Below are 15,141 nucleotides of genomic sequence, written 5' to 3'. Positions count from 1 at the left end.
CTAAGAACTGAACGGACTTCAGGTTCATGGCTAATCAGTTACAGAACCAAGATTAGATCCTACGGTAGGTTTCTGAAGTCACATACTAGAACATTTTTCCTTTTTTTTTTTTTTTAAATTTTTTTAATTGATTATGCTGTTACAGTTGTTCTATTCCCCCCTTCATTCCCCTCCACCCTACCCCCCATCCCCACCATTACCCCCCCTGTTTATGACCATGTGTCTCAATTCCTTTAGATTCTATATTTCCCATGCTATTCTGGCCCCCCCCCATCTATTTTCTATCTACTGTCTATGCTACTTATTTTCTGTACCTTCTCCCCCTTCCTCCTCCCACTCCCCTGTTGCTAACCCTCCTTGAGATCTTCATTTCTATGTTTCCACTCCTGATTTAGCTGTCCTTTTAGTTTGCTTTTGTTTTAGGTGTGGTTCTTAATAACTGTGAGTTTGTTGTCCTTTCACTGTTCATGTTTCTTTAACTTCTTTTTCTTAGATAAGTCCCTTTAACATTTCATATAATAAGGGCTTGATGATGATGAACTCCTTGAATCTGATCTTATCTGAGAAGCACTTTATCTGTCCTTCCATTCTAAATGAAAGTTTTGCTGGATAGAGCAATCTTGGTTGTAGGTCTTTGGATTTCATGACTTGGAATACCTCTTTCCAGCCCCTTCTTGCCTGTAAGGTCTCTTTTGAGAAATCTGCTGACAGTCTGATGGGAACTCCTTTGTAGGTGACTGTCCCCTTAGCTCTTGCTGCTTCTAGGATTCTCTCCTTCATTTTAATTTTGGCTAATGTAATGACAATGTGCCTTGGTGTGTTCCTTCTTGGTTCCAAATTCTTTGGGACTCTCTGAGTTTCCTGGGCTTCCTGGAAGTCTATTTCCTTTGCCAGATTGGGGAAGTTCTCCTTTATTATTTGTTCAAATAAGTTTCCCACTGGTGGCTGTGCCTTTCCCCCTTCTGGTACCCCTATAATTCGGATGTTGGAGCGTTTAAAGATGTCCTGGAGGTTCCTAAGACTCTCCTCATTTCTTTGAATTCTTGCTTCTTGACTCTTTTCTGTTTGGCCATTATTTTCTTTCTTCTGGTCCACTCCATTGATTTGAGTCCCAGTTTCCTTTTCATTGCTATTGGTGTCCTGTGCAATTCCATTCATTTCAATTAGTTTCGCCTTTATATGTTTGTCTAATTTGTGGCTATAATTAACCAGTTCTGTGAGGATCCTGATGACCAGTGTTTTAAACTGTGTGTCTGAGAGTTTTGCTATTTCTTCATCGCTTAGATCTATGGGCTCTGGGACTTTGAGATCTTCTTGAGCCATTTTTGGTCTGTTCTGGCCCTTTAAGTGTGAGAAGCGGAGCCTTGGACTCCCAGGTCGCTGGGTTGTGATGCTGTATTTGGGGGCGTGGTCAGAGCGGGAAATGACGACTCCCTCTGCTGTTTCTCACAGCTGGGTGAGGATTAGCGTCTTAGGTGGTTCACCTGGGCCGGGCCACTCAGAGTCGCTGGGTTATGACGCTGTATGTGGAGGTGGGGTCAGAGCGGGGACATGGCGGCGCCCTCCACTGCCGCTTGCCGCGGGGACCCACCGGGCCCCGGTCCAACCGCTCACTCCCTCGCCTGTCCGCCCGCACACAAATGGGCGACCACAGTCAACACACAGCACCGCTCCCCTGCTGTCTCCCCCGCGGTCGCTCGCTAGCGTGGTGGCTCGCTCGGTGGCTCACTAGGTCCAACCCTGCTCCTGGATTCTGCGCGTCTGGATTCCGCGCCTGAGTCCGGCTGACCGAGACCTCCTGTGCAATCCCGCTTCACCAGCCGCTGGTTTCGCCCCTTACCGGTCAGGCTGAAGAATTTGTTGTTAACGGACTTCTGAAAAGTTCAATTTTCCGTGTTCTGGCTGTGTTTTCTGTTGCTAATATTTAGTTGTCTCTAAACTTGGTTGTGTTAGAAGGCACGGCACATCCACCTATGCCTCCATCTTGGCGGAAGTCCAGAACATTTTTCCTGTAGGTATTGGAGGAGCTTGAATCCATGGTACCTATCTGAAGTTTCCATGGTAATCACGTGGATAGAACATTCTTTTGTCTTTGCACTCAAGCATTAGGGCATTGAGTTTTTCAAAATGATTGGTCATTCGATGACTTAAAAATGGAACAGAAAAGAAGATGGGTCAGTTCTTTTATAAAGTTATTTTTTTTTAATTTTCAGTTACAGTTTACATTCTATATTATTTTGTATTAGTTTCGCCTCTATAGCATAGTGGTTAGATAATCATTACATTACATTACAAAATGTTCCCCCTCCCCTGAATTTCCAGTACCCACCTGGAACTGTATATAGTACAATATTACTGACTATATCTTCTGGTATACTTTATATCCCTGTGACTATTTCTGTTCTCTTTTCATTGCCTTATTTATAAGTAAGATCTGTTGGTTTTCTTTTTTAAGCTTTTCACTTTAGCAACATTTTGATATCAAAATAAATTGGCACAAGTTTCTTAAAAAGTTAAATTTAAATGTATTATATAATTCATTCCTAGGTATCTAACCAAGGGAAATGAAAACACATTCATGTGAAGACTTGTATGTGAATATTTATAGCAACATTGTTCATAATAGCCAAAAAGTAGGAACAGTACAAATGTCCATCAAGTGGTAAATAGATAAACCATAGATGTGGTTATTTGTATATTAAACAAACCACAATGTAGTTATCCATACAATGAAATATTACTTTCCCATAAAAAGGAATAAAGTACTGATACATGCTACACCATGTTTAAACCTCATAAACATTGTTCCAAGCCAGCAATTTTCAACTGGTTTGCTGCCACTGGCACACAGGTGTCTTACAAGAATTTTTAAATGTGCAATACCTGACTATTTAGTCACGGGCACTGAACTTTTTTTCCTTTTCAGTGTCAAATTAAAAAAATGACAACAGCCAACACAACAATAACAGTTTAGTGTGAATGAATCAAAGTTACACCTCCCCCCCCCCCCCCCCCCCAGATTTGTAAAAAATAAAATACTAGGTTGGCCAAAAAGTCTGGTCAGTTTTTTCCATAAAATAAAAGACATTAAAAATGTTTTTCAATATAGTTTATTGATTATGGTATTACAGTTGTCCCATTTTACCCCCCCATTCCCTTTCGCCCTGCACACCCTCTCGCTTCCACATTCCCCTCCTTTAGTTCATGTTCATGTATCACAAGTTCTTTACCTTCTACATTTCCCATACTGTTCTTACCCTCCCCCTGTCTATTTTCTATCCACCAGTCTATGCTACTTTTTTTCTGTACCTTCTCCCCCCTTCTCCTCCTCCCACTTCCATGTCACTAACCCTCCATGTGATCTCCATTTCTGTGGTTCTGTTCCTGTTCTAGTTGTTTATACTTAGTTTGTTTTGGTTTTAGATGTGGTTGTTAATAATTGTGAGTTTGCTGTCATTTTACTGTACATGTTTTGTATCTTCTTTTACCAAGGTATATCCCTTTAACATTTCATATATTAAGGGCTTGGTGGTGATGAACTCCTTGAATTTGATCTTATCTGAGAAGCCCTTTATCTGCCCTTCCATTCTAAATGGAAGCTTTTCTGGATAGAGCAATCTTTGATGTAGGTCCTTGGCTTTCATGACTTGGAATACTTCTTTCCAGTCCCTTCTTGCCTGTAAGATCTCTTTCGAGAAATCAGGCAACAGTCTGATGGGAACTCCTTTGTAGGTAACTGTCTCCTGTTCTCTTGCTTCTTCTAGAATTCTCTCCTTCAATTTCATCTTGGCTAATGTAATTATGATGTGCCTTTGTGTGTTCCTCCTTGGGTCCAACTTCTTTGGGACTCTCTGAGCTTCCTGGATTTCCTGGAAGTCTATTTCCTTTGCCAGATTGGAGAAGTTCTCCTTTATTATTTGTTCAAATAAGTTTTGCATTTGTTGCTCTTCTTCTTCTCCTTGTGGTATCCCTATCATCCAGTTGTTGGAATGTTTAGAGATGTCCTGGAGGTTCCTAAGCCTCTTCTCATTTTTTTCAATTCTTATTTCTTCATTTTTTTCTGTTTGGTTGTTTCTTTCTTCCTTCTGGTCCACTCCATTGATTTGAGTCCCAGTTTCCTTCCCATCACTATTGGTTCCCTGTGCATTTTCCTTCATTTCACTTAGTGTGGCCTTCATTTTCTCATCTAATTTGCGACCAAATTCAACCAATTCTGTGAGCATCTTGATCACCAATGCTTTGAACTGTGCATCTGATAGGTTGGCTATCTCTTGTTACTTAGTTGTACTATTTTTGGAGCTTTGATCTGTTCTTTCATTTGGGCTTCTTTTTTTTTTTTGGTCTTGATGTGCCTATTCTGTAGTGTGGGCCGGAGCCTTAGATGTTCACCAGGGTGGGGCAACCCAGTGGCTGGATTGTGACACAGTATGTCAGGGAGGGTGTCAGAGAGGGAACAGTGGCTCTTGCTTCGCTCTCTGTTGGATTTCAGTCCTTTCCACCACTTCCCCCAAGCAAACTGGGCCCTCTGGTGCTGATTCCTGGGATGGTGGGCTTGTGTACATTCTAGGACCCTGTGGATCTCTCCAACGAACTTTTCTGTGAGGCTAGGAGTCTCTCCCTGCACCTCAAGTCCCACAGTTGTTTTCAATCTGTGTTTGAGGCTTTGTTTCCTGGCGCTGGGACCCTCGGTTGTGTGGTCTGCCTTGTTCCCCAGTTTTGCCTGGTTTATCTGCATGGGAATGTGGGACCGCCCGGTCTGCCAGCTGCCTTGTGCGCCTTGCCACCCCCCCTTACCCCCTTACAATTCCCCACCTCACTGGGTCCGCCAGCTGCTGCTTTGCTGCAAGTTCTCTCCGCCCCTCCTACCAGTCTAGATGAATGTTTCTTTTTTAACTTCTTGATTGAAATTCTGGATGAATGTTTCTTTTTTAACTTCTTGGTTTGTTAGACTTTTATATAGTTCAATTTTCCATCAGTTCTGGTTGTTTTTTTGGTTCTGAATTTTTGTTGTCCTTATTTTGGTTGTGGGAGGAGGCACAGTGTGTCTACCTATGCCTCTATCTTGGCCAGAAGTTAAGACATTTTTAATTTTTACCAATAACTTTATCAGTTTAGATATTTTGGGTATGTTGGCTATCTCTGCTGTTGGCTTCTAGTGAATAAAGGCCAAAAGTGCTGCTAAACATCTTCCTGTGCATAAGACAGCCCCCAGGAAAGGATTATTTGGTCAAAATGTCAATAGTACCAAGAAACTTTGGAAACCAGTTTGGCACATTCAGTCAGTCACTGCACAAATATACTGCACAAATCTTTTTTTGTTTCAGTTGCATTTTTATCTTTCTTGAAATAATAAAGCGTAATATGCTAAAAATGTTGCGTATTATCTTCCATCTTCAATATTAAGCTGCAGAAAAATTCACCCATTTTGATAACTTTTTTTTTAGATTTTATCTATCTATCTATCTATCTATCTATCTATCTATCTATCTATCTATCTATCTATCTATCTATCTTTAGAGGGGAAGGGAAGGAGAGAGGGAGAGAAACATCGGTGTATGGTTGCCTTTTGGGCATCCCCTGCTGGAAACTGGCCTGCAGGGAAGCAGCCTGCAACCCAGGCATGTGCCCTGACTGGGAATCGAACCGCGATCCTTTGATTCGCAGGCCTGTGCTGTATCCACTGAGCTACACCAGTCAGGGCTTGATAACTTTTTTTAATGTACGCTGATATGACAGCTGTCACAATATAATTTTTAAAAATTGTTTCAAATGAAGTTAAAGACACCTAAGTGCTATTAAAACCATGTTATGGAAAAAAATCAGCGAACTTTTGGCCAACCCAATATATTTTTTGGAGTGCCACAGAATTTTAGTAACTAGTTTATGTATGGATGAAAAATGTTGAAAATCACTGTGCTAAGTGAACAAATCCAGAAAAAGGAACATGTATTGTGCGATTTCATTTATGAAGTATCAACAAAAGGCAGATTTATGGAGACAAAGTACATTACTGGTAGACTAGAGCTGAGAATAGAAACAAGAAATGACTTGCAAATAGGCATGAGGTTTCTTTTTTGGGCTGATGGAAGTGTTCTAAAATTGGATTGTGGTGATGGTTGCACAACTCTGTGAATATACTAAAAACTACTGTATTGTATACTGTAGGTGAATTTTATAGTATGTAAATTACACCTCAGTAAAGCTGCTAAAAATGGTCAGATTTTTAAATTTGATATTTGTAATATTTCTTATATTATCATATCCTATTTTCATTATTAAAAATTTTCATTTCTAAGTTTAATTTTCAAAGACTGCTAATGTCAAATCAGGTTAATTGATAATGCTAAAAATGGCCAGCATTTCTAAAATAGTTGCTGGGCATTATACTAAGTACTTTTTACAGATTCTCTCAGAAGCACTATGATATAGGTACTGTTATCCCCATTGTACAGCTGAGGAAATAATGCTCAAGTTGTCTTAAGTCACATAGCTAGCTAGATAAGAAGTCAATCAGGCAGGAATGCAAGAGAGACATTCTTGTCCTCTATCTTTCATGTGTGAAAATGCAGTGTTTGGGGTGGAAATTTATATACTGTTTATACACTGTCAATGTGTTAAACATTCTTGTGTGGATGCCACTGTGCTGAATACCTCACACAGCTATTTATGTGTCATGTCTTGGGACATTCAAATGGGTGTTTGGTATTGCCTGGCTGCCATGAAGCTTATACAGCATAGCAAATCTTATTAATCAGTTTTACTTCTTTTTCTCCACCCTAGTCTTAATTTTAAAGACCCTGAAGCAGTCAGAGCTCTGACTTGTACCCTCCTGAGGGAGGATTTTGGACTTTCTATTGATATTCCATTGGAAAGACTAATTCCTGCAGTTCCCTCGAGACTCAACTATATTCATTGGGTAGAAGATCTGATTGGTCATCAGGACTCTGATAAAAGTACTCTCCGAAGAGGAATTGACATAGGTATGTGGGGGTTTTTTTGTTGTTTTTTTTTAATTTATTTTATTGATTATGCCATTACAGTTGTTCTATTTCCCCACTTCATTTCCCCTCCACCCTTTACACCCCTCCCCCACCATTCCCCCTCTTTCATTTATGACCACATGTCTCAAGTTCTTTAGATTCTATATTTCCCATACTATTCTTGCCCTCCCCCCTATTTTCTACCTACCATCTATGCTACTTATTTTCTGTACCTTCTCCCCCCTTCTCCTCCTCGCACTCCCCTGTTGCTAACCCTCCATGTGATCTTCATTTCTTTGGTTCTGCTCCTGATCTAGTTGTCCTCTTAGTTTGCTTTTGTTTTAGGTGTGGTTCTTAATAACTGTGAGTTTATTGTCCTTCCACTGTTCATCTTTTTTATCTTCTTTTTCTTAGGTAAGTCCCTTTAACATTTCATATAATAAGTGCTTGGTGATGATGAACTCCTTGAACTTGACCTTATCTGAGAAGCACTTTATCTGCCCTTCCATTCTAAATGAAAGCTTTGCTGGATAGAGCAATCTTGGATGTAGGTCTTTGGATTTCATGACTTGAAATACTTCTTTCCAGCCCCTTCTTGCCTGTAAGGTCCCTTTTGAGAAATCCGCTGACAGTCTGATGGGAAGTCCTTTGTAGGTGACTGTCCCCTTAGCTCTTGCTGCTTCTAGAATTCTCTCCTTCATTTCAATCTTGGCTAATGTAATTATGCTGTGCCTTGGTGTGTTTCTTCTTGGGTCCAACTTCTTTGGGACTCTGAGCTTCCTGGATTTCCTGGAGATCTATTTCCTTTGCCAGATTGGGGAAATTCCCCTTTATTATTTGTTCAAATAAATGTTCCACTTGTTGCTGTTCCTCTTCCCCTTCTGGTACCCCTGTAATTCAGATGTTGGAATGTTTAAAGATGTCCTGAAGGGAGCCCTGGCTGGTGTAGGTCAGTGGGTTGAGCGCGGGCCTACCAACCAAAATATCGCAGTTCGATTCCCAGTCAGGGCACATGCCTAGGTTGCAGGCCAATTTCTAGCCGGGAACACACCAGAAGCAACCATACATTGACGTTTCTCCTCCTCTCTTCTTCCCTTCTCTTCTAAAGATTAAAAAAAAAAAAAAAAAGAATGGCCCTCCAGTTAGGGTCTTCATTAAAAAAAAAAAAAAAGATGTCCTGAAGGTTCCTAAGCCTCTCTTCATTTTTTTTGAATTCTTGTTTCTTCGTCCTTTTCTGTTTGGTCATTTTTTTCCTCTTTCTGGTCCACTCCTTTGATTTGAGTCCCAGTCTCCTTTCCATTACTATTGGTTTCCTGTGCATTACCATTCATTTCAATTAGTTTAGCCTTCATATGTTCCTCTAATTTGTAACTAAAATCAACCAGTTCTGTGAGCATCCTGATCACTGGTGTTTTGAACTGTGCATCTGAAAGTTTGGCTATTTCTTCATGGCTTAGATTTATCGGCTCTGGGGCTCTGAGTTGTTCTTGAGCTGTGTTTTGATCTGTTTGTGCCTGTTAGGTATGAAGAGCGGAGTCTTAGTTGTTCACCAGGGCGGGCCACCCAGGTCCCTGGTTCGTGACGCTGGGCATGGGGGCAGGTCAGAGAGAGGCCACCCAGGTCGCTGGTTTCTGACGCTGTACGTGGGGGCGGGTCAGAGAGGGACAATGGCGGTCCCCTCTGCCACTTCCCGCCACTGGGGCCTGCACGGTCTGTCTCACCGCTCGCTCCTTCACTGGTTTATCTGGGTGTGAATGTGTGACTGTGGTCAGCCCTCAGTGGGTCTGCTCGCTACTCCACACCTGGGATCTGCCTACAGCTGCCAGTGTGCCTGGGTTGCGTGCCTGGGTTTGTCCAGTGGATCTTTCCTGCCTGATCTTACTCTGCTGCTGGCTCTGCCCCTCTTACCAGTTTGGCTGAAGGGTTCGTTGTTATCAGACTTCCGTGTAGTTCAATTTTCTGTGGTTTGGCTGCGTTTTTGTTGCTAAAACTTTGTTGTTTTTAAACTTGGTTGTGCGAGGAGGTACAGTGCTCCCACCTACGCCTCTATCTTGGCAGAAGTCCACGGTATGTGGTTTTAAATTCTTTTTACTAAATGTCAGTTTTATAAATTTCTCAAGGTCAGAATCTTCGTAAACTCCTCTGGTTATTCATGAAAGAATGTGACTATAGATATTACTGCTCTTATTCCTATACCAGCGTTTTCTGCCACTGATTTCTCTTAAGAAAAAGTTGTCAGCACCGAATAGAGAGCAGATAGGTGAGAGGAAGCGAGGCTCTTGTTTTTTAGCTTTTCAGATTACGGTATTAGTATCTGTGTATATTGGGTATTATTTTTACTCTGAATTATTTAGCATTAGTAATGTAGTTTCCATATTGTGTTTTTTAGTGATGGCCATTTGGTAAAAGATCATGTGGGCCTGAATACTTTCAGGAACCTCTTGAGTGATTATTTGTAGAGGGTATTTAATCCAAAATTAAAAAGTGAAGAAAAGTCACTGAGTTAGAGTAAGATGTTCTCAATTGTAAACTGCAATGGAGGAGACTGTTCAATCTGATTCATTTAGAAGAGTAAGTGGATATACAGAAAGAAAGGAAGCCAGGGTGTGTTTTGCAATTATAAATGTATTATATGTTTGTCATAGCTGATATTTCTATTTGATAACATTTAAATTTCTTTTTAATTCTGTGACCTTTACCAGTCCTTTATGAAAAAAATTAAAAGCTTTGTGGCTCTATTTTTAAATATAGTATAGTTGATAGCAGACACCATTTTTAGATAGTAAATGTTTAATTATGACATTTGCATGCATTTTCAGTCCTTGTCACGCATGGCATTTTTAGCAGCATTCATTATTGACCCCTCCTTTCTTTTTAATACACTTTCCATTGGCATCCATGACAACAGATTCCTGGTTTTCCTCTTTCATTTGTAGTCTCTCTTCTCCTCTTTTCCAGCTCACTTTCCACTAGGTGTTCAAATCCTAAAGCTCAGTCTTTAGCTCTTTTCTTGTTTAGCACCTTACCACTAGGCAATTTCATCCACATCTAGGACTTTGTTTTCCACTTCCATGCAGATAACCTACAAATTTATGTATTTCTTCAATTCAGATTACTTTTCTAGTCTCATATACATGAGAAACTTGAATATCTCAGAAACATTTTAGACTTTGCCATGTCGAAGACCAGACTCATATTCTTTCTTTTGAATCTTGATCCTCTTGTGTATGTGTGTGTGGTGTTTTTTTTAATGTTTTAAAAAAAACATTAAAGGAGAAGGGAAGGAGAAAGAGAGGGAGAGAAACATCTGTGTGTGGTTGCCTGTCACACAACCCCTACAGGGGACCTGGCCCACAGCCCAGCCATGTTCCCTGGTGGGGAATTGAACTGGCAACCCTTTATTTCACAGGCCCATGCTCAATCCTCTGAGCCACACCAGCCAGGACTCTTCCTTTGTTTTTTATTTCCCCTCTCCTCACTGAGAATGTCTGTCACCATATCCTGTTGATTTTCTCTCAAATATTTCCTAAATCATCTACTTTTCTTCATATCCACTGTCACCATCTCAGTTCAAGTTACCATTAACTCTCCTGGTCTACAGAATAAGCTTCTCATCTACTCTCTTGTCATCCACTCTGGTGCCTCTCTATTCCATTCTCCAGAAAGTAAAACTCATATCTGATCACATCTTTACTACTTTAATGGCTTCCTATTGTTTTTGTGAAAAATACCCAAAATCTTGACTTGGCCTATGAAAATTTTCATTGTCTGATTTCTGCCCTCTTTTCTAGGCCTCCCTAGAGCCTCATCTTATGTGCTTCTCTCTTTTTTTTTTTTTTTTCTGCACTCTTTAATTCTTCTGTGAAGGCATTATACCTCCAGGCCTATGTACACATTGTTCCCTCTATATGGATCTTCCCACCCTTACCTTATGAAATAGTCTCATTTACAGTAGTTATTAACTCAAGCCTTATTTCATCAGGAAAGCCTTCTCTGACCTTTCAGCATAAGTTCCTTGATTATGAACTTTGGAAAACCATGTTTCTTCCTTGGCGTTATTTTTTAGTTTTTAACTACACATTCACTTGTCTGATTGATTAATGTCTTTCTCTACCACTAGGTTGCAAAGTGCAGAGCCTGTATTTTGTGCTTACTAACAAGGCCTAACAAAGGTTCTAGTACATAGTAGGTATCCAGTAAATGATTCGTTTAATATTGATAAATATGTGATTCTTTCAACATTCAAAAATATGAACAACCCATATAAGCTGAGCAGAATATAAAAATAACGGAGTTTAACAAAAGCTTTTGCTCTTTTATGTTAATGGCAGAAGATTGGCTTGATGGGTTGTAGAAAGCTTAAAAAGCTTGAGAGCCTATTTGGTACTAATTTATTTTAATTATGCCCTAACCCTTCTAGAATAACACTTGGGGATATAGGAGGTTAATGGATTTTAGCTCTTCATAAGGTGCACTGGTGCTAAAATCACATTCATTCTAATTAGGGTTTTATATAAATTCTTCCCCCAGACTCCCTTCAGTGTGCTCTAATTCTATGATTGTACACTTTCCATTTTTATTTATCATTACAAGTTCTTTTTTTTTTCTTCCATGTAAAATATTGTTCAGCTTTCTGAGGTGCTTAGGATGTTAGAATGCAAGTCTTGTGGTCTAAAGAATTGAGAAACTTGATTTTTTTTTTCCGGAAGATAAGCCTTTACCTGTGTCTGTCATTAAGCAACTGAAGAAAACTTTTTCATGTGTTTATTTGTTTTGCTTTAAATAAAATTGAAATATAAAGAGAGAGGCAATCATGTGAGAATCAAGGGCCTGGGGTCTGGTCTGTAATTTTTTTTTCCATGCAAAGATGAAAGTGCTACTTGAAATTCCTTACTCTGAGCGACTGTGGCTTACCAGAATGGCTAACAGGTAGCTAAATAACTGGCATCTGAGAGGAGCTTGAGTACCCTTTACCATCCTTTCCTCATGTTGTCACATGTCCTCAAGGAGGTGTGTGTTCTGTACCATCAGGGCCTGGATGTAAACATGATAGAAAATTTAGCAATCATGGTGACTGTCAGAGAGCTTTAAAGTTCTAGCCATCAGTTGTCCTGTGTTTTACTAGACTGTTCAGAATACTTAATGAGGAAGCAGTAAAATGAGTCTGGATTTCCTCTGGGTTAGGAGTATCTCTAGCTTCCCTTCTTCTGCACCAAGATATGACCAGGGAAAACAGGCCTGGAGTGGCTGGTATGGGCTAACTACTTAGACCCTTAGGAGAAACACCAGATTTTCTTCTCTTTAAAGTTTAATTGGCTGCCCTGGCTGCTGTGGCTCAGAGGATTGAGCTCAGGCCTGCAAACCAGAGGGTCACTGGTTTGATTCCCAGTCAGGGCATATGCCTGGGTTGCTGGGACACTTCCCCTCTCTAAAAATTAGTAAATAAAATCTTTTTAAAAACCATAAAGTCTTACTGGCCAAGATTAGTCAGTGGTTATAAAAACAGTATTTGAGGTTAGTATATAGTCCATCTCATCCATGGTTAAGGGTTCTACATACAAATTTAGGACCAACCCCTAGTTGTCAAAGAGTGATCTTTGCCTGGAGCATTTGCCTCTGAATGTCTTCCTTAAAATTTTGGTGGGGCAAGCCAGTGATTGATGTTTTGGTTCTGGATGAAATGTGTTTCTATGTCTCCACATCTAAGATGCATTTTCTCTTTAGTTTTAGCTTTTGTTTTTTTTTTTATAAATTCTGGTTTCCTTCAAGTAACAATTCACAGATATGTGAAGAATTGAGTGGTTTGTTACCATAAAAACTTTATAACTTATATATTTTTTCTGTTTTGGGGAGTGGGGTGTCTAATTTAGTACTGTGGTGCTTTAACAATTAGCATTGATTTCTTTTAAGAAAATCCAGTTTTGTGTGAAATTTAAAATGAAGACACTTTATAAATCAAATTAAAAAATTTAAAGCTTTGTTTATTTATTTTTAGAGGAGGGAAAGGAGGGAGAAGAAAGGGAAACGTCCATGTGTGGTTGCCTCTCATGAGCCCCCTACTGTGGACCTGGTCCACAATCTAGGCATATGCCCTGACTGGGAATTGAACCAGTAACCTTTGGTTCACAGGCTGGCACTCAGTCCACTGAGTCACACCAGCCAAGGCCAAATTAAATTGTTTTAACAATTTTCAGTTAATTGGTTCTGTATTCCTTGATCACCAGCCAATTATGCACACTTTATTTTACATATAACATACAAGGAAAAGAGATCAGCAAGATTTGTATCCTCTAAGAAATTTGAATCTAATTATGAGGCAAGACTACGACACATGAAACAACGGAGGAACCCAGTAGCCACAGTATGTACATAATTAGGTACCAGCTTGTGAATTAAACTGTCAAGGCCATAAGAAGTCTAAGAAGGTAGCCCTGGCTGATGTAGCTCAGTGGGTTGAGTGCCGCCCTGCAAACCAAAGGGTCACCAGTTGGATTCCCAGTCAGGTCACATGCCTGGGTTGCAGGCCAGGTCCCCAGAGGGGGCCACATGAGAGGTAACCACACATTGATGTTTCCCTCTCTCTTTCTCCCTCCCCTCCCTTCTCTCTAAAAATAAATAAGATCTTTTAAAAAAAAGAATTCTGAGAAGATAAGAATGGTGTTTTTGCTTGCTATTCTTACCTCTTCCTCACGTATGTGCAGTGTGATTTGGATTTTCACTTTACTAGGTACTGGGGCATCCTGCATCTACCCTTTACTTGGAAGTACCTTAAATGGCTGGTACTTCCTTGCAACAGAAGTCGATGATATGTGCTTCAACTATGCAAAGAAAAACGTGGAACAGAATAACTTATCTGATCTTATAAAAGGTTAGTTCTACAGAACAAATGTCCCTTTTAACCTTTACTTATTAACCTGTTTTTCTAATTTAACACATCTTATCTTTTGCTTTAATATACAAACTTTGGTAATTGAAAAAGCCTGGTACATTGTAATTAGATTTGCTGTGTTTTTTGTTTTGTTTTGTTTTATCAGAAGTAATTCAGAAAGAAATACGGTAAATACAGTCAGTCCTCGTAATTTGTGGATTCTGTACTTGTGGATTTGCCTACTTAGGGTTATTTTTAACCCCAAAATATATGTTCCTGGTGCTTTGGTGGTCATCTACAGACATGTGCAAAGTGGCAAAGAACTTGAGCCACCCAACGTGCATGTTCCCAGCTACAGTTGAACAAGGCGATGCTCTGCCTTCTTGTTTCAGCTCTTATACTGTAGTCAAGGATCCTTTCCATGGGCTGTTTAGTGCCACTCTTTTTTTCACTTCCGTGCTTTTTCTTGGTGATTTTGCTATTTAAAATGGCCCCTAAATATAGTGCTTAAGTACTACCTAGTGTTCCATAAGTATAAGAAGGCGTGATATGCCTTACAGAGAAAATATGTTAGATAAGCTTCTTTCAGACAGGGTTATAGTGCCATTCACCATGAGTTGTGTTAATTAACCAACAATGTATATTAAATAAAGTGTCTTTAAACAGAAACATGCATAAAAATTGGTTGATGAAAATGTTGGACCAGAGGCTTGCAGTTACCTAACTCATCTTTTATTTCTTTTTTTTTATTATTTATTTTTTTATTGATTATGCTGTTAACAGTTGTTCTATTCCCCCTTTCATTCCCCTCCACCCTACCCCCCCGTCCCCACCATTAACCCCCCCTTTAGTTTATGACCATGTGTCTCAAGTTTAGATTCTATATTTCCCATACTATTCTTGCCCCCCCCATCTATTTTCTATCTACAGTCTATGCTACTTATTTTCTGTACCTTCTCCCCCCTTCTCCTCCCACTCCCCTGTTGCTAACCCGCCTTGAGATCTTCATTTCTATGTTTCCACTCCTGATCTAGCTGTCCTTTTAGTTTGCTTTTGTTTTAGATGTGGTGGTTAATAACTGTGAGTTTGTTGTCCTTTCACTGTTCATGTTTTTTTAACTTAGATAAGTCCCTTTAACATTTCATATAATAAGGTCTTGGTGATGATGAACTCTTTGAATTTGATCTTAATCAGAGAAGCACTTTATCTGTCCTTCCATTCTAAATGAAAGTTTTGCTGGATAGAGCAATCTTGTATTTCTTTTCACAGCCAGTTAATTCAGTATACACTAAT

General features: G+C 39.8%; 1 protein-coding gene across 2 annotated transcripts in view; it reads left to right on the top strand.

The window, feature by feature from the left end:
• The window catches only part of METTL16 (methyltransferase 16, N6-methyladenosine), a 100,107-nt gene that overhangs the window by 30,929 nt on the left and 54,037 nt on the right, over nucleotides 1-15,141 (top strand). Inside the window, exons 3-4 of one of the 2 annotated variants that reach the window (XM_037133747.2) lie at nucleotides 6,781-6,980; nucleotides 13,708-13,848. In XM_037133747.2, the coding sequence (XP_036989642.2) occupies nucleotides 6,781-6,980; nucleotides 13,708-13,848 (341 nt within the window). The remainder of the gene's footprint in view (nucleotides 1-6,780; nucleotides 6,981-13,707; nucleotides 13,849-15,141) is intronic. The other variant, XM_037133749.2, reaches the window with a different exon arrangement.

The sequence above is a fragment of the Artibeus jamaicensis genome, unplaced genomic scaffold (genome assembly GCF_021234435.1).
Source record: "Artibeus jamaicensis isolate MK-2021 breed Jamaican fruit bat unplaced genomic scaffold, CSHL_Jam_final contig_2790, whole genome shotgun sequence".
NCBI classification, from domain to species: Eukaryota; Metazoa; Chordata; class Mammalia; order Chiroptera; family Phyllostomidae; genus Artibeus; species Artibeus jamaicensis.
Note: the sequence above shows the minus strand (reverse complement) of the source record. Positions and strands in the feature narration are given on the sequence as shown.